Source organism: Lipophrys pholis (assembly GCF_963383615.2).
Source record: "Lipophrys pholis genome assembly, chromosome: 6".
Taxonomy (NCBI): domain Eukaryota; kingdom Metazoa; phylum Chordata; class Actinopteri; order Blenniiformes; family Blenniidae; genus Lipophrys; species Lipophrys pholis.
The window spans coordinates 25513628-25534773 of record NC_137629.1 but is presented as its reverse complement, the minus strand read 5'-3'; the positions used below and the strand labels follow the sequence as shown (position 1 = coordinate 25534773).

Below are 21146 nucleotides of genomic sequence, written 5' to 3'. Positions count from 1 at the left end.
AAATGCATCACTGACAGATTTCTGGAATATAATAATTTTAAGAGATGCATTTAAATATAGCTGAAAAATAACATATCTTCACAAGCTCTACATATCTAAAAAATTGATTTTTTTTTTCCAAAAGCAAAAAGAACAGACAATGTCTCACATCAAGAACTCATACAAGTGGTCATATTGTACTTTAAAGCCTCTCGATTAGATTAAATAATGAAGGCAGCGTTAATACAATGACCAGGTTTCAGGAAAGCCACTCAAACTCCAAACCTGACATTTTAAAACAGTCCTCAACACCATGATTCCATCAGACCACTATCAGTAGATGCAAATTCACATGAATACATCTGATCGAGCTTCTGTCATCATAACTTGTTCCTGATGTATAATGACTTTTGATTATGCATTGAATTTATGTAGCACTTTCCTTGACACTCAAAGATGCTTTGCATTGCATTATTCATTCACTCCATACTGGATGGTGGTAAGCTCCGTATGTAGCCACAGCTAACCTGGGGAAGACTGACGGAAACAAGGCTGCCAATCTGTGCCACGGGCCCATCTGACCACCACCACCAAACACTCACTCTCACACTGCATACACACAGGCAGTCCGGTGTCTTGCCCTGGAGTATGATTGTCACGTTCAGCACCTTGGGCAGACTGCACACACATTTCTTTAAATATACCGTACCTCTTCAGATGTCCTCCTTCTGTCAGGGAGCACAAGTGTATTTGCATGACTTCCAGGCACAATGGTAGATCCAATACTCATTCTCGGTCCCACTAACATGTAACGTTTATCTCCAGATCTGTACTGAATGCTGTGGCACAGTGTTCCATCATAATTGGTCTCTTGTAGATATTTAGAAGTATAGTCAGTTGATTTGGAGCACTGCATTGCAATCAGAACGATGATGCTAATGAGGAAAAGAACAGAAACTGCTCCCAAAATGATCATCAAGTAAAATGTGACATTGTCCTCCTCATCTACTTTTGCTGCACTTTTCACATCAGAAGCTGCAAAAGCCTCTTTTGGCTCCACAAGCTTGACAATCACAGTAGCTGTTGCTGACAGTGAAACATTCCCATTGTCTTTGACCAGTATGACCAGTTTGTGTTCAGCCTCGTCTGTCTCTGTGAATGAGCGAAGTGTCCTGATCTGTCCTGTGTAGCGGTCCAAACCAAAGAGACTGTGGTCAGTCACTTCCTGCAGTGAGAACAACAACCAGCCGTTATATCCTATATCAGCGTCATAGGCTCTGACTTTTGTCACCAAGTGTCCTGCGTTGACATTGCGGGGAATCTCCTCCACACCTTCAGCAGAGCCGTTGGAGCTGAGTGGATACAGGATGACTGGAGTGTTATCGTTCTGATCCAGAATGAACACGTTGACGGTGACGTTGTTGCTTAGTGGCGGAGTTCCAGAATCTGTGGCTACAACTTGGAACTGGAACGTTTTCAGAGTTTCAAAGTCAAAACTTTTCAGTGCCACAATATCTCCGGTTTCAGAGTTTATGTTAAGGAATGAGCTGAATTTATTTTCTTCACTCCCACTTCTTAGAATATGGTAGTTAATGAGAGCATTATTATTTTCATCATGATCAGAGGCTTTAACTGCAAACATAGAAATCCCTGGCTCATTTGCCTCGTTGACATAAAAAGTATATGGGCTCCGAGAGAACTCTGGACTGTTGTCATTTACATCTGACACCAAAACAGTTATTGTTTTCTCAGAGGACAGCGAAGGTTGGCCAGCATCTTTCGCAGTTATTGTCAGATGATATTCTGACTGCTTCTCCCTGTCCAGTGGTGATTTGGTCACTAATGAAAATAGTTTTTCTTGCAAAGATGGAGATAAAGCAAAATGATCATCGCCATCTATCGAGCAAATTACTTTTCCATTAAGCCCCGAGTCTAAATCATTCACACTGATAAGAGCAACTGTAGTTTCAGGTCTGGAATCTTCAGCAATTGAACTGGAAAATGAGGTCACCTCAATCTCAGGTGCATTATCATTTACATCAATTATCTTAATAATCACGCTTTTCTCAGTTGTAAGAGGAACCACACCTTTATCCGATGCCTGAATCTCTATTTCATATCTATCTTTTTTCTCATAGTCTATTAAACCTTTCACAATTATTTCACCAGATAGTGGTTTGATATCAAAAAGATTCCATATGTTTTGATTCATACTCTTGCTGAATGAATAAATTACATCTCCATTTGGACCATCATCTAAATCTGTTGCATTCACTTGTATCACTTTTGTGTCTACAGGAGTATTTTCTTGGAGTGTCACCGAATAAACATCTTTTGTGAAAAATGGGGCATTATCGTTAACATCTAAAACGTTTACTATAATGTTCATAGTTCCCGATTTCGGAGGTTTACCACCGTCCAAGGCCGTCAGCATTAATGAATAGCTTTCTACAAGCTCCCTGTCTAGAGGTTTTTGAACAATCAGTATCGGTATTTTACCATCTTCGCCTTTATCTTTAACCTCTAAGCGAAAATAATCGTTTTGGCTGAGTTTATATTGCTGCACTGAAAAGTGACCACTGTCTGGATCTCGCGATGGTTTTAATTGAAATCGGGCTCCGGGCAACACGGACTCTGAAATATCCAGAGTTGTTTTTTCTTCCTGGAAGAACGGAGAGTGGTCGTTTACGTCCAGCACTTCCACTCCAATGTAGTGGACTTCCAGAGGGTTTTCGAGCACAGTTTTCAGATTCATAACACAGGAACTGCTTTGTGCGCACACCTCTTCTCGGTCAATCTTTCGGCTGACATACAGTACACCGTCGTGGTTTACACTGAACAGAGGATGTGCATCACTAGTAACAATACGATATTTCCTGTCCTTCAGAGTGCTTTTGTCTAATCCAAGGTCTTTTGCTATGCTTCCAACAACAGTACCTTCATTGACTTCTTCGGCGACTGTGTATCTTAGTTGCGCTGAGGCAGCGCTCCATAAAACCACAAACATAACGCATCCGATCGCATGTCCACGCAGCCATCCTGGCTGCCGTTTTCTTTGTTCCATTATCAGTCCACACGAAATCAGAAAAACAATCAAAAGGGCTATATTTTCGTCATTATATTTGAATCCAAACCTCTATATGCATATAGGCAATCCCATCTTCAATACGCAGAAATATGAAAAACCTAACCGTAACCCCAACGGAAAATCACCGGTTCTGCAAGTGCTGATGTGAATATGTGGAGAAGGGGTGGAACCACAATGCTGTGAAAACAGGATCATCTGAGGGTGACTTTTTATATTATACTGACACCACGCGAGTTTTCTTCTCAGTGCAGATATCTGGAAGCCATGGTATCCATTACTTTGGTCACAGAACTATAGTAAAAATACATCGTATCTTTAAAACATACACCACCACACAAAAAATCTAATAATAATAATATAATAATAAAAAACAGAATATCTAATTATATATTGAATACAAAACACAACACAATTCATTACTTTGTAATTAATCACAATACTTAAGTGACTGGTTTTGCAACGTTTTGATCAGTAAACCAAGCACATATTTTCAGCACTGCGGACAGCGACCGTTAAGCCAAATTGGCTGAAAGAGCGAAAAAAAAGGTACTTTTTCTGATTGTATCGACATCAAATAATTATCTCACCAAACAATAAACAAATAGACCACTTTTACAACCGATCCTTTCGGCAAATTCCAAACATCCACTGCAGACGTTTTGCAGTTAAATGAACAAAGTAAATGCGCAATTTTCCACTGTCATTTTGTACTTCATATGTGCCTTACCTCCCCAGATGTTCTTCTTCTGTCAGGGAGTACCAGTGTATTTGCATGACTCCCAGGGACTATGGTAGATCCAATACTCATTCTCGGTCCCACTAACATGTAACGTTTATCTCCAGATCTGTACTGAATGCTTTGACACAGTGTCCCGTCATAATTAGTCTCTTGTAGATATTTAGACGTATAATCCGCGGATTTGGAGCACTGCATTGCGATCAGCACAATAACACTGATGAGAAAAAGTAGAGAAACTGCTCCCAAAGTGATCATCAGATAAAATGTGACATTGTCCTCTTCGTCTATTTTTGCTGCACTTTTCACATCAGAAGCTGCAAAAGCCTCTTTGGGTTCCACAAGTTTGACAATCACAGTAGCTGTTGCTGACAGTGAAACATTCCCGTTGTCTTTGACCAGTATGACCAGTTTGTGTTCAGCCTCGTCTGTCTCTGTGAATGAGCGAAGAGTCCTGATCTGTCCTGTGTAGCGGTCCAAACCAAAGAGACTGTGGTCAGTAACTTCTTGCAGTGAGAACAATAACCAGCCGTTATATCCTATATCAGCGTCATAGGCTCTGACTTTAGTCACCAAGTGTCCTGCGTTGACATTGCGGGGAATCTCCTCCACACCTTCTGCAGAGCCGTTGGAGCTGAGTGGATACAGGATGACTGGAGCGTTGTCGTTCTGATCCAGAATGAACACGTTGACTGTGACGTTGTTGCTTAGTGGTGGAGTTCCAGAATCTGTAGCTACAACTTGGAATTGGAAAGTTTTCAGAGTCTCAAAATCGAAACTTTTCAGCGCCAAGATATCACCATTTTCAGAGTTTATGTTTAAGAACGAGGACAGTTTGTTACCACTATTGGTGTCTCTCAGAATATGGTACGAAATAACAGAATTTTCGCCGTCATCATGGTCAAATGCTTTTACCGAAAATACCACAGCTCCTGGACTGTTATTCTCAGTAATGTAAAAAGTGTATGGAGTTAATACAAATTCTGGACTATTGTCATTTACATCTGATACGACTATGCATATTGTCTTCTCGGTTGAATAGGGAGGGTCACCTGTATCCTTTGCAATAACTGTCACGTCATATTGAAAACATTTCTCCCTGTCTAACAGTGACGTGGTTACAACGGCATACATGTTTTCTTGTAATGATGGAGACAACGTAAATGGAACGTTCTGTTTAATTGTGCAAATGACTTTGCCATTTGTTCCAGAGTCTAAATCACTCACACTAATGAGTGCTACTGTAGTTCCTGTTTTGGAATCTTCTTTGATAAAGCTTGAAAATGAAGTCACTTCTATCTCAGGTGCATTATCATTGACATCAATAACTTTTATTATTACGCTTTTGTCGGTTGTCAGAGGTACTGGCCCCCTATCAGAAGCTTGAATGTCAAGTTCATATGTTTTGCCTTTCTCAAAATCAATTTCACCTGTTACTTTAATTTCACCAGTGTTTTCATCTATGCTAAATAACTCCTCTAATTTTGAATCAACTTCGTTACCAAATGAGTACACGATCTCACTGTTTGCACCCTGATCCAAATCACTTGCATTTACTTGAATTACTACAGTACCCACGGGCACATTTTCTTTAATTGTTGTGGCGTATGAATCTTTCATAAACACGGGCGAATTGTCGTTAACATCAAGTACATCAACAATAATTTCTATATCGCCAGATTTCACCGGCTTGCCCCCATCAGTTGCTGTTAAACGCAGTTTATGTTTGGCAGCTGTCTCCCGATCTAACTGCTTTTGTAGGATTAAAAATGGTACTTTACGGTCTTCACCACGATCTTTAACTTCGACTCTGAAATATTCATTAATGCTGAGTATATATTGCTGGATGGAAAACTGGCCAACATCTGGATCTCGCGCAGCTTGTAGTTGAAATCTCGCTCCCGGTAAAGCCGATTCAGATATTTCAAGGCGTTTCTCTTTTTCGGGAAAGACGGGTGAATTATCATTTATATCAAGTATTTCCACGGCCACGTAGTGAATTTCTAGCGGGTTTTCTAATACTGTTTTTAGGTTGATCAGACAGGGACTGGTGCGTTCACACACCTCCTCTCTGTCTATTCTTCGTTTCAGGTACAGGTTACCATCATTTTCATTCACTTGAAATGGTGGCTCGGATGCTCCTGCAACGATGCGATATCCTCTGTTTTTGAGTGCGCCCTTGTCTAGTCCCAAATCCTTCGCAATATTCCCGACGACGGCTCCTTCCTGACCCTCCTCATACAAGGAATATCTGATTTGTGCCGAAGCAGCGCTCCATAAAACATCCCAAACTAACAAGAAGACAAACCAGCACCGTGGTTCTCTGCCGGGTTTGCGTCCTCTTTGTTCCATGCCGTGAAGAAAAAAGCACAATCGTCCATTAAATACACGTAATGTGCAAAGCTTCAACGGTGTTTGATGCTCGGGACTGGCGTGGTACCAGTTCGGATTTTGAGCGATCTTGCATTAACAAAAACACGATCTTTGTCAGTCGCGACCAGAACAGCTATGAATGAAATAAACTCCTTGGTTCAAATGCAGCTCGTGACGTAGAATAAAGACTGAAAAACTGAACTGCACTGACACCAAGTGTTGAAACGGGTAAGACTTAAAACAGGTGTAAAGTGAAACAATGTTAAATCATCTTTAAGTGTACCGTCTTCACAAACGAGACGGTAAAGGTTGGACTGAGAGGGATGAATCTGAGGCATGTTGAAATGTTCGTCTCACTGTCTTCATTTAAGACAAAACAAATTAACTCAGGAAATTTAGCTTTATCTCAGTAGCCAAATTGAAAACGGACCAAAATTTTGACACAATAACAACAATTATTATTATTATTATTATTAAATGTGTCATAAATTACTGTGACATAAATCAGCACCAAGGACAGTGTAATTTGACTTGTAAACCCAGAACCAAAATAAGACATTCTCTCGCCTAATAACACACATTGTAGTTATCTTCTGTCAAAAATGTTCTTACCTCTGCAGATGGACGCCTCCTATCCGGCAGCACAAGTGTATTGGCATGACTTCCAGGCACTATAGTAGATCCAATACTCATTCGGGGTCCAACCAACATGTATCGTTTATCTCCAGATCTGTACTGAATGCTGTGACACAGTGTTCCATCATAGTTAGTCTCTTGTAGGTATTTAGAAGTATAGTCTGTCGATTTGGAGCACTGCATTGCGATCAGCACAATTATGCTGATCAGAAAAAGCACAGACACGGAGCCCAAAGTTATTATGAGGTAAAAAGTCACATTGTCATTTTCGTCGTGTGTTGCTGCACTTTTCACATCAGAAGCGGCAAAAGCTTCTTTGGGCTCTACAAGTTTGACAATCACAGTAGCTGTTGCTGACAGTGAAACATTCCCGTTGTCTTTGACCAGTATGACCAGTTTATGTTCAGCCTCGTCTGTCTCTGTGAATGAACGGAGTGTTCTGATCTGTCCTGTGTAGCGTTCCAAACCAAAGAGAGTGTGGTCAGTAACTTCCTGCAGTGAGAACAACAACCAGCCGTTATATCCAATATCAGCGTCATAGGCTCTGACTTTAGTCACCAAGTGTCCTGCGTTGACATTGCGAGGAATCTCCTCCACACCTTCAGCAGAGCCGTTGGAGCTGAGTGGATACAGGATGACTGGAGCGTTGTCGTTCTGATCCAGAATGAACACGTTGACTGTGACGTTGTTGCTTAATGGTGGAGTTCCGGAATCTGTGGCTACAACTTGGAACTGGAAAGTTTTCAGAGTCTCAAAGTCGAAACTTTTCAGCGCCAGGATATCTCCAGTTTCAGAATTGACATTTAAAATAGAGGTCAGCTTTGCTTTTCCTGCCTTTTCTCTTAATATATCATATGAAATGAGAGCATTACTGCCGTCATCACCGTCACGAGCTGTCACTGATATAATTGATGCTCCTGGGCTGTTATTCTCACTGATGTAAAATGTATATGGATTTTCGGAGAATTGTGGGCTGTTGTCATTCACATCGGACACAATGATTTTTATATTTTTTTTCGATGATAAAGGAGGTTCACCTTCGTCCTTTACGTTAATTGTTACATCATATTCAGATTGTTGTTCTCGGTCTAAAGACTGCTTTGTTACTAGCGAATACATGTTATTTTGCAAAGATGGCGTGAGTAAAAAAGGGAGATCCTGGCTCACATAACACACAACTTTCCCGTTAAGACCAGAGTCAGAGTCTTTTACACTAATCAAAGCTACTGTCGTTCCGGGTTTGGAATCTTCAGGAAGCGCATGTGAAAAGGAGGTCACTTCAATCTCAGGTGCATTGTCATTTACGTCCACAATATTGATAATGACGGTTTTGTCTGTTGTCAAGGTGGCTGCGCCTTTGTCAGATGCCTGGATGTCTATTTCATATCTCCCACTCTCCTCAAAATCTATAACCCCTGATACTGTCAGTTCCCCTGTCACTTGATTCAATTCAAAATGTTTGCGAACCGTTGCATCCACATCATTTCCAAAGGAATATGATACTTCCCCATTTGAACCTTCATCCAAATCTGTTGCATTCACTTGGATAACAGTCGTTCCAATAGGGGAATTTTCGCTCAATCGGACATTATATGAATCCTGAGTAAAAACAGGGGGGTTATCATTTACATCGGAAACATTAACAATGATAGTCATGTTGCCAGACTTTGGAGGTCTGCCTCCATCAAAGGCTGTCAAAAGTAGCACATGCGTCTTTGCAGATTCTCTATCTAGCGGCTTTTGGAGAACTAAACTTGGTGTTTTACGGTCCTCACCGCGGTCTTTAACTTCGAGACGAAAATGTTCACTGTGGCTCAACTTATACTGCTGAATAGATAATAATCCGCTGTCAGCATCGCGCGCAGCTTGTAACTGAAATTTTGCTCCTGGTAATGCAGATTCAGATATCTCTAACATATATTTTTTTTCTGGGAATACCGGTGCGTGATCATTTACGTCTATAATTTCGACTGAGACGTAGTGGACCTCCAGTGGGTTTTCTAATACGGTTTTTAAATCAATAAGACAAGCCTTGCTTCTGTCGCACATTTCCTCCTTGTCGAGCTTTCGGTTCACATACAATATACCATCATTCTGATTTACGCGGAATGGAGGCTCCGTTGATCCGTAGACAATGCGGCACCTCCTCTCTTTCAACGTCGCCTTGTCAAGACCCAAATCCTTTGCGATATTTCCAACAACAGTTCCTTCTTGAACCTCCTCAGAAATGGAATATTTTAATTGCGCTGAAACGTTGCTCCAAAGTTGAACCAAAATCATTAGCGATACACTCCATTTTCTTCGAGATCCCCACCTTTGGCATCGTCTTTGTTCCATTATGTGAACAGGAAACCTTCACACAGTCACGGATTTCAAAAATGTATCCTTGTTTACCACGTATAACGTTCCAGCGCATATCACAATCCAAGCATTGCAGAAAAAGAGCTTCGAATGCGCTGCTATCGTATATTGGCGCTTTAAGCAAATAAAAGGTTCGTCAGCTGGCAATGGGAGAGGAAGGGGATGGGTCTTCACAATATGACGGAAACTACTGACAATGGTATTTTGTGTTATAGTGACATCATGTGAATGAGGATTACTATTGCAACATCACATCATCAGTGGTAAAACTAACATGTCTCAGGGCGGTGTAATTCCAGCTCAGGTTCACTATTAGTGGATGAACAATTCAACGCTTTGTGAATTCTGCTTCACAATAATCGGAAGGGCCGACATCGAAGGATCAAAAAGCGACATCGCTTTGAACGCTTGGCACCACAAGCCAGTAATCCCTGTGATAACTTTTCCCACACCCCTTGCTTAAAACCCCAAAACATAGAAGGATCGTGAAGCCCCGCTTTCACAGTCTGTATTCGAACTGAAAATCAAGATCAAACGAGCTTTTGGTCTTCTGCACACTGCAGTAATATGTAATAGCCAATGCAAAATGACTCAATGTGTAAAAAAAAAAAAAAAAGATCTACCTCATAGCGAGACTTGCTTCTTACACAATGAATAAAAAAACAAAAAACAAACAACGTACTACTATATAACAGTTTATGCATTTTAAATGTGTTTTCAAATTCTCCTGAAACAGAATTTTAATTGAGGCGCGCTTTATTAAATTAGCAGATTGTCGTGGTTTCACTCCAACAAGTAAATTTGACAAAAGAAAAAAAACGCACATCCGTGTTTCAGCACCACGGAGAGCGCAAACAGCCCCCATCCAGCGCTTTTTAAGAAGCAGTAACGTGTGGTATAAATAAACTGCACACTGCAATTTTGGACTGCGTTTAAACAATTACAAAAAAGTCAACCTTTCAGCAGAGTTTGAGGCATCGGTTACAATCAGTCCGAACTATACAAAAGCAATATTTCCATATTTAAATACTGTCTTAAGCTTTCAGACAAACATATAATGTATCTACCACACATGTAATTCATTTTGAAGTTGTCAGTTTTAACCAGAACTTAATGCATTGCACACACACAAGATAATGAAAATACAAAGAATAGTTTACTTGTAGGTCTTACCTCTTCAGAAGGTCTTCTCCTATCAGGGAGTACCAGTGTATTTGCATGGCTGCGAGGAACTATAGTCGATCCAATACTCATTCTCGGTCCAACCAACATGTATCGTTTATCTCCAGATCTGTACTGAATGCTGTGACACAGTGTTCCATCATAATTTGTCTCTTGTAGATATTTAGACGTATATTCTGCAGATTTGGCGCACTGCATTGAGATCAATACGATGATACTGACAAGAAAAAGCACCGAAACAGCTCCCAAGGTGATCATCAGATAAAATGTAACATTGTCTTCCTCATCTACTTTTGCTGCACTTTTCACATCAGAAGCTGCAAAAGCTTCTTTTGGCTCCACAAGTTTGACAATCACAGTAGCTGTTGCTGACAGTGAAACATTCCCATTGTCTTTGACCAGTATGACCAGTTTGTGTTCAGCCTCGTCTGTCTCTGTGAATGAACGAAGTGTCCTGATCTGTCCTGTGTAGCGGTCCAAACCAAAGAGACTGTGGTCAGTAACTTCCAGCAGTGAGAACAACAACCAGCCGTTATATCCTATATCAGCGTCATAGGCTCTGACTTTAGTCACCAAGTGTCCAGCGTTGACATTGCGGGGAATCTCCTCCACACCTTCAGCAGAGCCGTTGGAGCTGAGTGGATACATGATAACTGGAGCGTTGTCGTTCTGATCCAGAATGAACACGTTGACGGTGACGTTGCTTCTTTGTGACGGAGTTCCAGAATCTGTGGCTACAACTTGGAACTGAAACGTTTTCAGAGTCTCATAGTCAAAACTTTTCAGCCCTGAGATGTCCCCGTTTTCAAAATTGATACTGAGACTGACTGACTGTATTTTTGCACTCTCTTTCCCGTCTCTGAATATATGATATAAGATACAAGCATTATCACCCTCGTCACGATCTGATGCCCTCACGGAAAATAACACAGCTCCTGGCGAGTTGTTCTCTGTAACATAAAATATGTAAGGGCTCTCTGAAAACACTGGACTGTTGTCGTTCACATCTGACACAGCAATAGTAATACTTTTCTCAGAAGATAGTGACGGCACACCTGCGTCTTTTGCTATAATTCTAACGTCATAGGTCGCTTGCTTTTCTCTGTCGAGCGCTGATTTTGTAACTATGGAATACATGTTATCCTGTGTAGAAGGTGATAGTGTAAAAGGGACATCCTCAATAAATGAGCAAATAACTTTCCCGTTCAGACCTGAGTCTTCATCAACTACACTGATTAAGGCCACAGTTGTTCCCAGTCTTGCATTTTCTGGAATTGCCTTTGAAAACGATGTGATTTCTATCCGGGGAATGTTATCGTTTAAATCAACAATATTCACCATCACACTCTTGTCTGTCCTTAAAGGAGCTGATCCTTTATCGGACGCTTGTATATCAATTGCATAACTTTCCTCTAATTCGAAGTCTAACAGATGTTGAACAATAATATCACCTGTATTAGGGTCAACATGAAAAAGTTCACGTATCCTGGTGTCCACATTGCTTCCGAAGGAATATATAATATCACCATTTGTTCCTTCGTCTAAATCAGACGCATTTAGTCTTATAATAGTAGTGCCAATGGGGGCGTTTTCATCCAGACTAAGTGAATATACGTCCTCAGTGAAGACGGGCATATTATCATTTACATCTAAAACATCAACAATAATTGTCGTTGAGCCCGATTTACTTGGTTTCCCTCCATCAAAAGCGGAAAGAAGCAATTTATGAATTTTCTTTGTTTCCCTATCTAACGTCTTCAGTAAAATCAGTGTCGGGATTTTTCCATCTTTTCCGCGATCTTTGACTTCCAGTCGAAAATGATCATTCGGACTGAGTTTATACTCTTGCACCGAAAACTGACCGACATCTGGGTCCTGAGCTGCCTGCAGTTGGAGACGCAAGCCTGGCAAAACTGATTCTGATATTTCAAGATGTGACTCTTTTGTTAGGAACGTTGGAGAATGATCGTTTATATCCAGGACCTCCACGGTCACATAATGAATTTCAAGGGGATTTTCAAGCACCGTTTTCAGATTAATCAAGCACACGCTGCTCCGCTCACAAACCTCCTCCCTGTCAATTATACGATTAACATACAATAGTCCATCGTTTTGATTTACGTGAAACAACGACTCCGATGAGCCCTCAACTACTCGACAGCCTCTCTCTTTTAAGGTATTCTTCTCTAAGCCTAAGTCCTTCGCTATATTCCCGACGACGGTTCCTTCTTTAACTTCCTCGGCGATTGAATATCTGATCTGCGCTGAAGTGCTGCTCCACAGTAACACTGAAGAAACAATGAAAGCGACCCACCGCCATTGCGCTCGTATCTGCTTCATATCGAGGAGATAAAAACACGTCCTTGTGATTCAAAAGACCATGTTGTTTACTAGATGAATTAAATGTACAAAAAATGCAGTATGTCCAGTATCCAGTAGCGTTAAATCAAAATTGTAATATCCACACCGTGAGTGTGCGGGGAGCAATCCGACGTGAGATATGAAAACCCAACCCTCAAACCGGAGGAGCATCAGCTCTGTCTTCAAACACATATCTGTACAAACAGTGACACCAACTGACCATGCTCTGCAACAAATCTCATGCTTTAGGAAAACCAGTACTCAGTGCTCACAGAAAACCTCCTGTCTTTCAGAATTTTACAAAGGAAAGTAACCCATGCGATTCCAGGACCATGGACAGCAACATTAAAGTTGACCAGGGATTCACTATCCAAGCTATACAGCAGAAAACTTCATCAATGTGTATCTATTCATTTTTTTTGTTTTGTTGCTAATAATAGTAAAATGTCAATAGCATGGTAAATCATAGCATTTTTATTTAGCTTACCTCTTCCGATGCCCTCCTCCTGTCGGGTAGCACGAGAGTGTTTGCATGGCTGCCAGGTACTATGGTAGATCCAATACTCATTCTAGGTCCAACTAACATGTATCGCTTATCTCCAGATCTGTACTGAATGCTGTGACACAGTGTTCCATCATAATTGGTCTCCTGTAGATATTTGGATGTGTAGTCTGTTGATTTGGAGCACTGCATTGCAATCAACAGTATAATGCTGATCAGGAAAAGTACAGAAACAGCTCCCAAAGTGATCATCAGATAAAATGTGACATTGTCCTCCTCATCTACTTTTGCTGCACTTTTCACATCAGCAGCTGCAAAAGCTTCTTTGGGCTCCACAAGTTTGACAATCACAGTAGCTGTTGCTGACAGTGAAACATTCCCATTGTCTTTGACCAGTATGACCAGTTTGTGTTCAGCCTCGTCTGTCTCTGTGAATGAGCGAAGTGTTCTGATCTGTCCTGTGTAGCGGTCCAAACCAAAGAGACTGTGGTCAGTAACTTCCTGCAGTGAGAACAACAACCAGCCGTTATATCCTATATCAGCGTCATAGGCTCTGACTTTAGTCACCAAGTGTCCTGCGTTGACATTGCGGGGAATCTCCTCCACACCTTCAGCAGAGCCGTTGGAGCTGAGTGGATACAGGATGACTGGAGCGTTGTCGTTCTGATCCAGAATGAACACGTTGACTGTGACGTTGTTGCTTAGTGGTGGAGTTCCAGAATCTGTGGCTACGACTTGGAATTTGAAAGTTTTCAGAGTCTCAAAGTCGAAACTTTTCAATGCGGTGATGTGTCCGTTCTCGGAATTCACATTTAAGAAAGACATAATGTCACTCTGACTGCCTTCTCTTACAATGTCATATGAAATGGCTGCATTTTCATTAATGTCGATGTCCTTTGCGCTAACAGAAAATATTGACTTCCCAGCAACATTATTTTCTACTAAATAAAACTCAAATGGATTTTGCAAGAATTTTGGACGGTTGTCATTGACGTCGGATATTTGAATGTTTAGAATTTTGTAAGTGGACATAGGAGGTTCGCCACAATCCGTTGCTTTAACTGTTATTTCATAATGTGATATCTTCTCTCGATCTAAAATCCCCTTTGTGACAACTGAATATGTGTTTTCTTTGTATGAAGGCTTTAAATCAAAAGGAATATCATTGTTTATGCTTGAAATAATTTTTGCATTAACACCAGAGTCTTTATCCGTCACACTAATGAGTGATATTATAGTGCCAGGCTTTGAATCCTCGGACACTGTGTTTGACAGAGAGGTGACTTCTATTTCTGGTGCATTATCATTAATATCTTTTATTTTAACAATGACTCTCGATCTGCTTGCTAATGGAGGCGCTCCTTTGTCGGACGCTTGTACATCTAATTTATACAGTTCTGAGTCCTCAAAATCCAGCTTTTCTTTAAGAGTAATTTGTCCGCTTACACTATTCAATTCAAATATTTCAGAAACTTTACGTGCTAGTGTTTTGCTGAAACTGTATTCTATCTCTCCATTCGCCCCTTCGTCTGGATCTATTGCTTTCACTACCGTAACTGTCGTACCAATTGACGCATTTTCATATATTTCCACTTGATACGAATCATGGCTAAAATTCGGACGATTATCATTAATATCAATGACAGTAATGGAAACATTCAATGTCCCTGATTTCGGGGGTTTACCGCCATCTACTGCTGTCACACAAAGCATATGTGTATTTTTTTGTTCTCTGTCTAAGGACTTTTTCAACACTAAAAACGGTATTTTGTCCTCATCACTCTGACTACTTTCAATGTCGAAGTGATCATTAGACGTTATTGTATAAGTACGGATGGAGTTCACTCCAGCATCGGGATCTCGGGCTGCGTGCAGTTCAAACCGAGTTCCCGGAGATGTGTGTTCCGCTATTTCAAATGATTGTTCCTTTTCAGAGAAACTGGGGGAGTGATCATTCACATCTGTAATTTCTACAACGACATAGTGTATTTCCAAAGGATTTTCAACAAGAATTTTGAGCTCAATCTGACATGCACCGCTTCCCTGACACAATTCCTCTCTGTCGATTTTTTTACGGACCTGCAGAGCACCTTTGTCTGGGTTGACTTCAAAGAAAGCGTCCTTAGATCCAGAAACAACGCGGAACCGTCGATCAGTCAAAGATGATTTGTCTACACCGAGATCCTTCGCAACATTTCCAACAAAAGTTCCCTCTTTCATTTCCTCGGGAATAGAATATCTTATTTCCGCCAAAGCCTGTCTTCCGCAGAAGAGCAGCACAGAGAAGAGAAAAGCACTAAACCAGCTGTAGTCGCTCGATCGCCTTCGGATTCCGCCCCACATCCTTGTAGCGCATTCAGTCACAACAGGTTCCACTGAAACAAATCCTCAATTTGTACTGTCAACCTGTTTATGGTTGCATGTTTGGAAAACACGCAAGACCGTTTCATCCACCTTCGAGCCTGGTATTGGATCCGTGTTCAGTAGCGAGGTGCAAAACAAAAGCTTTGGAAGGGGAGGGACTACTCTGTATAAAACCTCCACAATGTAACAGTGACGCCAAGAGGACGATCATTCACATCGCTGAAGTTCTCTAAAACCAGTATACTGTCCTCATGCAACCATTTATTTCTTTATAATTCAACAGAGGGAGAAAGTTAATGTGCGAATTATGGTTAAACCGACATGATATGCAAACAGAATGTAACTACCATCATTATATACTAATTTCAAATAATTCCAAGAAGATAAATTAAGTAAATCCCTCACATCTTTACTCACGTCGTGGTTAAAATGGGACATCCGTTTCAGAACAACGGAGAGCGAAAGTCAGTCTCACGACGGATTTTTCCCTCTCATTCCATTCAAATCAAAGATGCTCCAAAACTAGATGAATGAAACAAAATAAATCCAATATTGTTTTTTTTTCTGTAGGACAATAAAACCAGTTATAGTGATCGTTATCAGATATATAATAATGTATAAGTCTGTATACATTATTATGAGATATGTAATAATGTATACGTTTGTATACGTAAGAAAAGCAACAAGCAAATGTCAACAACATAATGTCCAAACTTGCGAGTATGGTTTTCTTAATAAAGGGCACTAAAGAATAAACGTGCTGGATATTCAATTTCTAACACAATCCTCGTTTTGCTACATATTGATCTTGTCATTTAACCCACTGAGAGTTATCAAGATTATTGTAGACCCTTATTTCTGAACTAGCTTTTAATTTAAATATTTTACGAGGTGCTCAATCTTTTTGTATTTGTACAAAAAGCAAAGGATAAAGAACACATTGCACTGCATTGCAGTCAGTATAATAATGTGAATCAGCATATGTAGAGACACTGCTCCTAAAGTGATCAGCAGGTAAAATATATGGCTGTCTTCGTCGCCTGCGTTTACTGCAATTTCTAAATAGGAAGCTGCAAAAGACACGTTGGACTCCGCAAGTTTGAGGATCACAGTAACTGTTACGAAACAAAATGTTTCAGCACCACGGAGAGCGCAAACAGCGACCCTGCTGCGCATTTTACGAAGCACTTCACATGAAGATAAACCAGGTGCGAAGGTCAATTAGTAACTAGTAATGTATATGAACTGCACACTGACACTGTGCACTAAGTTTACACAACTAAAAACATGTTAACTCCTCTGCAGTTTAATGCATCGGTTAAAATGACTTTGAACTGAACAAAAACAACATTTCCTTATTCAAATAGTTTCTTGAACTTTCTGAAAAAAAAAAATCCTTCGAATTGATTCACCAAAAAGGCTACGAATCGTTAATTTTGAAGTGAAATTCAAAAAGCACTTGATGGATTGCATGCTGCATCGCAAAGCTGACAATCTAGCGCATGAAGTAGGACGTAAACAATGTTAAATATAAATATGAATACCAATATGAAGATAGAAAGAATAGTTTAATTATTGGTCTTACCTCTTCAGAAGCTCTTCTCCTGTCAGGTAGAACGAGTGTATTTGCATGGCTGCCAGGTACTATAGTAGATCCAATACTCATTCTAGGTCCAACCAACATGTATCTTTTATCTCCAGATCTGTACTGAATGCTGTGACACAGTGTTCCATCATAATTTGTCTCTTGTAGATATTTAGAAGTATAGTTTGTGGATTTGGAGCACTGCATTGCAATCAGGACAATAATACTGACAATGAAAAGTACAGAAACACCTCCCAAAGTGATCATCAAGTAAAATGTGACATTGTCCTCTTCATCCAGTTTTGCTGTACTTTTCACATCAGAAGCTGCAAAAGCTTCTTTGGGCTCCACAAGTTTGACAATCACAGTAGCTGTTGCTGACAGTGAAACATTCCCATTATCTTTGACCAGTATAACCAGTTTATGTTCAGCCTCATCTGTCTCTGTGAACGAGCGAAGTGTCCTGATCTGTCCTGTGTAGCGGTCCAAACCAAAGAGACTGTGGTCAGTAACTTCCTGCAGTGAGAACAACAACCAGCCGTTATATCCTATATCAGCGTCATAGGCTCTGACTTTAGTCACCAAATGTCCTGCGTTGACATTGCGGGGAATCTCCTCCACACCTTCAGCAGAGCCGTTGGAGCTGAGTGGATACAGGATGACTGGAGCGTTGTCGTTCTGATCCAGAATGAACACATTAACTGTGACGTTGTTGCTGAGTGGCGGAGTTCCGGAATCTGTGGCTACAACTTGGAACTGAAAAGTTTTCAAAGTCTCAAAGTCGAAACTTTTTAAGGCGGATATTTGGCCATTTTCTGAATTTACGTTTAGAAATGCCGTTACATCATTTTCACTCGTTCGTCTAACTATATGATATGCAACAGCTGCATTCTCATTAATATCATTGTCCGTTGCACTCAAGGAAAATATTGGTTTCCCAGCAACATTATTTTCTGACAAGTAAAACTGCAACGGGTTTTGATCAAAATGTGGACTGTTGTCATTTATATCAATTATCTGTACACTTAGTGATTTAACAGTAGACCGTGGAGGTTCCCCACAATCAGTAGCAATGATCGTTATTTCATAAAATGACACATGTTCTCGGTCCAAATGACCCTTTGTAACAAGTGAATATATGTTTTCTTTGTAAGATGGTTTCAATTCAAAAGGCACGTCATTCGTTATGCGTGATATTATTTTACCGTTAACTCCAGAGTCTTTATCCGTCGCACTAATAAGTGAGATCACGGTGCCGGGCTTTGAATCTTCAGGAACAGTATTTAATAAAGATGTCACTTCTAATTCTGGTGAGTTATCATTGACGTCTTTTATCTTTACAATAACTCTACTCCTCCCTATCAGCGGAGGCGAGCCTTTATCAGACGCTTCAACGTCGAGTTTGTATATTTCTGATTCCTCATAATCCAACTTTCTTTTCAGTTTAATTTGCCCACTTACACCATCCAGTTCAAAGATATCATAAACATTACGTGGCAGTGCTTTACTAAGACTGTATTCTATTTCTCCATTAACCCCTTCATCTGGATCTACAGCTGTCACTCTTGTAAGAATATTTTCAACGGAGGCATTTTCATATATTTCAATTTGGTATGTATCCTGGCTAAATGTTGGACGATTATCATTACTATCAAGAACAGTAATGGAAACATTAAGTGTCCCTGATCTTGGAGGTTTACCACCATCGACTGCTGTTACGAAAAGCAAGTGTTTTTTCTTTCGTTCTCTGTCTAAGGACCTTTTCAACACTAAAAATGGTATTTTGTCTTCGTCACTTTGACTCAAATCCATTTCGAAATGCTCATTTGACGTCAGTGTGTATGTACGTACAGAATTAATCCCAGCATCGAGATCACGGGCCGCATGTAGCTGAAATCGTGTCCCCGGAGGTGTTTGTTCTGCTATTTCAAATTGTTGTTCTCTTTCGGGAAACCTTGGAGAGTGATCATTCACATCCAATATCTCCACAATAATATGATGCATTTCCAAAGGGTTCTCCACAAGGATTTTCAGCTCCATCAGACATGCCCCGCTACCGTGACACTGCTCTTCTCTGTCTATCTTCTTACGAACTTGCAACGAACCGTTGTCTGTATTAACCTCAAAAAAAGCTTCCTTCGAGCCCGACACAACACGAAATCGTCGATAAGATAAGGATGATTTATCCAGACCAAGATCCTTTGCAACATTCCCAACATCAGTTCCCTCTTTCACCTCCTCTGGAATTGAGTACCTCAATTCCGCCAAAGCCAGCTTATCCAAAACCAGTAGTAAAATCACACATAATGCAAAAAATGTGTTTTCGCTGAATCGAAATGGCCTTTCTTTGCCCATCGTTACCGATCCTCGTTCATAAAGCTGATCGTTAGGTCCTCAAAGCCTGACTTCTTTTGTCCGACGGCACCGCAGGTTCTTCCTCGGTTGAAACATTGAATGCTTTGCTGTGCAGAACTAAACAAAAGCCTTCTCAGAGGAGGGACGGCGTCTTTTTATGGCTGTGCTATAGTGACACCAACAGGACAACATCGACTATAATCTTAACTTGTTTGAACGCTTATCTATATTTCTTTAAACAGACACACACACACACACAATTACAAGGAGGCAACAGTGACAAAGCCGAAACTTATGATGAACATAATTAACCCTGACTCACAGCACATTTATATTCTAAATTGTAATTGACAGATGACGCCAACACTGTTGAATACAGTTATATCTACTACATTTATTTCTAATTCAACGTTTCACAAAATATTAAACACACTCAAAACAGCTTATACAACCATATACCAACATTTCATTCAGTGACTGTAATTCAGTACAATGGACAACGGTCGTTTTGCTCCAAATCAAATGTTTCCTTAACCACACAGTTTCACATTGTAGTTTGCTATTTTATAGTCATACACAGCATTGCCAACAACAATAATAGGAAATGTGCATGTGTGTCAAAATAACTCCATATAGTTACAAAATGAAGCCACCATTTCATCTTGCAACAATTTTAAATGTCCCTATGGAGTGGTCATGTGAGTGTACTGTAAGCCAAAAAGACTTCAAAGATGAGAAGAACAGCAGAGATTTGAATCCAATCCAAGCAAATAAAACCACAATTCAAAAACGCATCAGTGACTTTTTTTATGGTGAACTTTATACATCAAGCTTCAGCCACTTGTAAGTTTGCAGTCTAAAACAATTGAAGATTACATAGCAGACATGTTTCGAAGCACTATGTTGCAAAACGTTTACTTGCCTGTCAGAAATTTTAAAATTAACTTGTTCAGTTCATAGTTCTAAATTCACAGTTCCAAAAATGAACTTGTTCATAGTTCTTTTTTTTCCAATATGTTGCTTCGAGCTATTACCCTCAAAATACTGGCATTTCTCCATTGTTGCCACCCATTCAGTCCACACTAGTAGCCAGCCGCAGCTCCCCACCTCGACAGTATATTCTCATAAACATTAGGAAAAACTTGCTGCTTGAATGGTCTTTTTGAATGAGGAATTATTAAAACAAAACAAAAAAAAAAGGACAGTAGTCCTTAAGGTGCAAAGGAAAATATGCCAGACAGGTTCTACAAACAAATTACAATTTAAAATAGTAAAACCCTGATGGAATCATTTAGTTACTGGCACATACCTTGAAAGGCCAGCCGGGTCTCAGGTTTGATGTTGAACTTGTTGAGTTGCTTCTTGAAACCCAGTGGGCAAAGTTTATACAAAAATGTAAGGTTTTTCCCACCTGGATCATCACTGACATTTTCATAAAATTATTTTAAGTACCATGATTTCCGGACTATTGAGCGCACCAGAATATAAGCTGCAGCCACCTAATTTAAAAAGGTAAAAAAGAAAAAGAAATGTAGGAGGTACGCGGTGCACCTGAACAAATCATCCACGTATCAGCGGCATGAAGCACCTTAACCCTTAAAAAGCATGTTAAAAAAAAAAGAAA

At 40.2% G+C, this 21146-nt stretch overlaps 7 protein-coding genes across 7 annotated transcripts in view; all 7 read right to left on the bottom strand.

The window, feature by feature from the left end:
• The window catches only part of LOC308110671 (protocadherin alpha-C2-like), a gene marked incomplete at its 5' end in the record, with an annotated part of 191219 nt that overhangs the window by 153774 nt on the left and 16299 nt on the right, over nt 1–21146 (bottom strand). The window lies entirely within an intron of this gene.
• Nucleotides 674–3043, bottom strand: LOC308110878 (protocadherin alpha-3-like; the record flags this gene model as incomplete). Its single annotated transcript, XM_080465498.1, has 1 exon — nt 674–3043. The coding sequence occupies one exon, from the start codon at nt 3041–3043 to the stop codon at nt 674–676; it is 2370 nt and encodes a 789-aa protein (XP_080321624.1).
• LOC308110679 (protocadherin alpha-8-like) lies at nt 3780–6155 on the bottom strand (the record flags this gene model as incomplete). The annotated part of the gene is made up of 1 exon (XM_080465137.1): nt 3780–6155. The coding sequence occupies one exon, from the start codon at nt 6153–6155 to the stop codon at nt 3780–3782; it is 2376 nt and encodes a 791-aa protein (XP_080321263.1).
• LOC308110877 (protocadherin alpha-3-like) lies at nt 6744–9165 on the bottom strand (the record flags this gene model as incomplete). The annotated part of the gene is made up of 1 exon (XM_080465497.1): nt 6744–9165. The coding sequence occupies exon 1, from the start codon at nt 9147–9149 to the stop codon at nt 6744–6746; it is 2406 nt and encodes an 801-aa protein (XP_080321623.1). The 5' UTR covers nt 9150–9165.
• Nucleotides 9673–12695, bottom strand: LOC308110876 (protocadherin alpha-8-like; the record flags this gene model as incomplete). Its single annotated transcript, XM_080465496.1, has 2 exons — nt 9673–9690; nt 10347–12695. 2 exons carry the CDS (start codon nt 12693–12695, stop codon nt 9673–9675), a joined length of 2367 nt encoding a protein of 788 aa, XP_080321622.1.
• LOC308110875 (protocadherin alpha-8-like) lies at nt 13195–15561 on the bottom strand (the record flags this gene model as incomplete). Its single annotated transcript, XM_080465495.1, has 1 exon — nt 13195–15561. One exon carries the CDS (start codon nt 15559–15561, stop codon nt 13195–13197), a length of 2367 nt encoding a protein of 788 aa, XP_080321621.1.
• On the bottom strand, nt 17078–19522 carry LOC308110874 (protocadherin alpha-8-like; the record flags this gene model as incomplete). The annotated part of the gene is made up of 1 exon (XM_080465494.1): nt 17078–19522. One exon carries the CDS (start codon nt 19520–19522, stop codon nt 17078–17080), a length of 2445 nt encoding a protein of 814 aa, XP_080321620.1.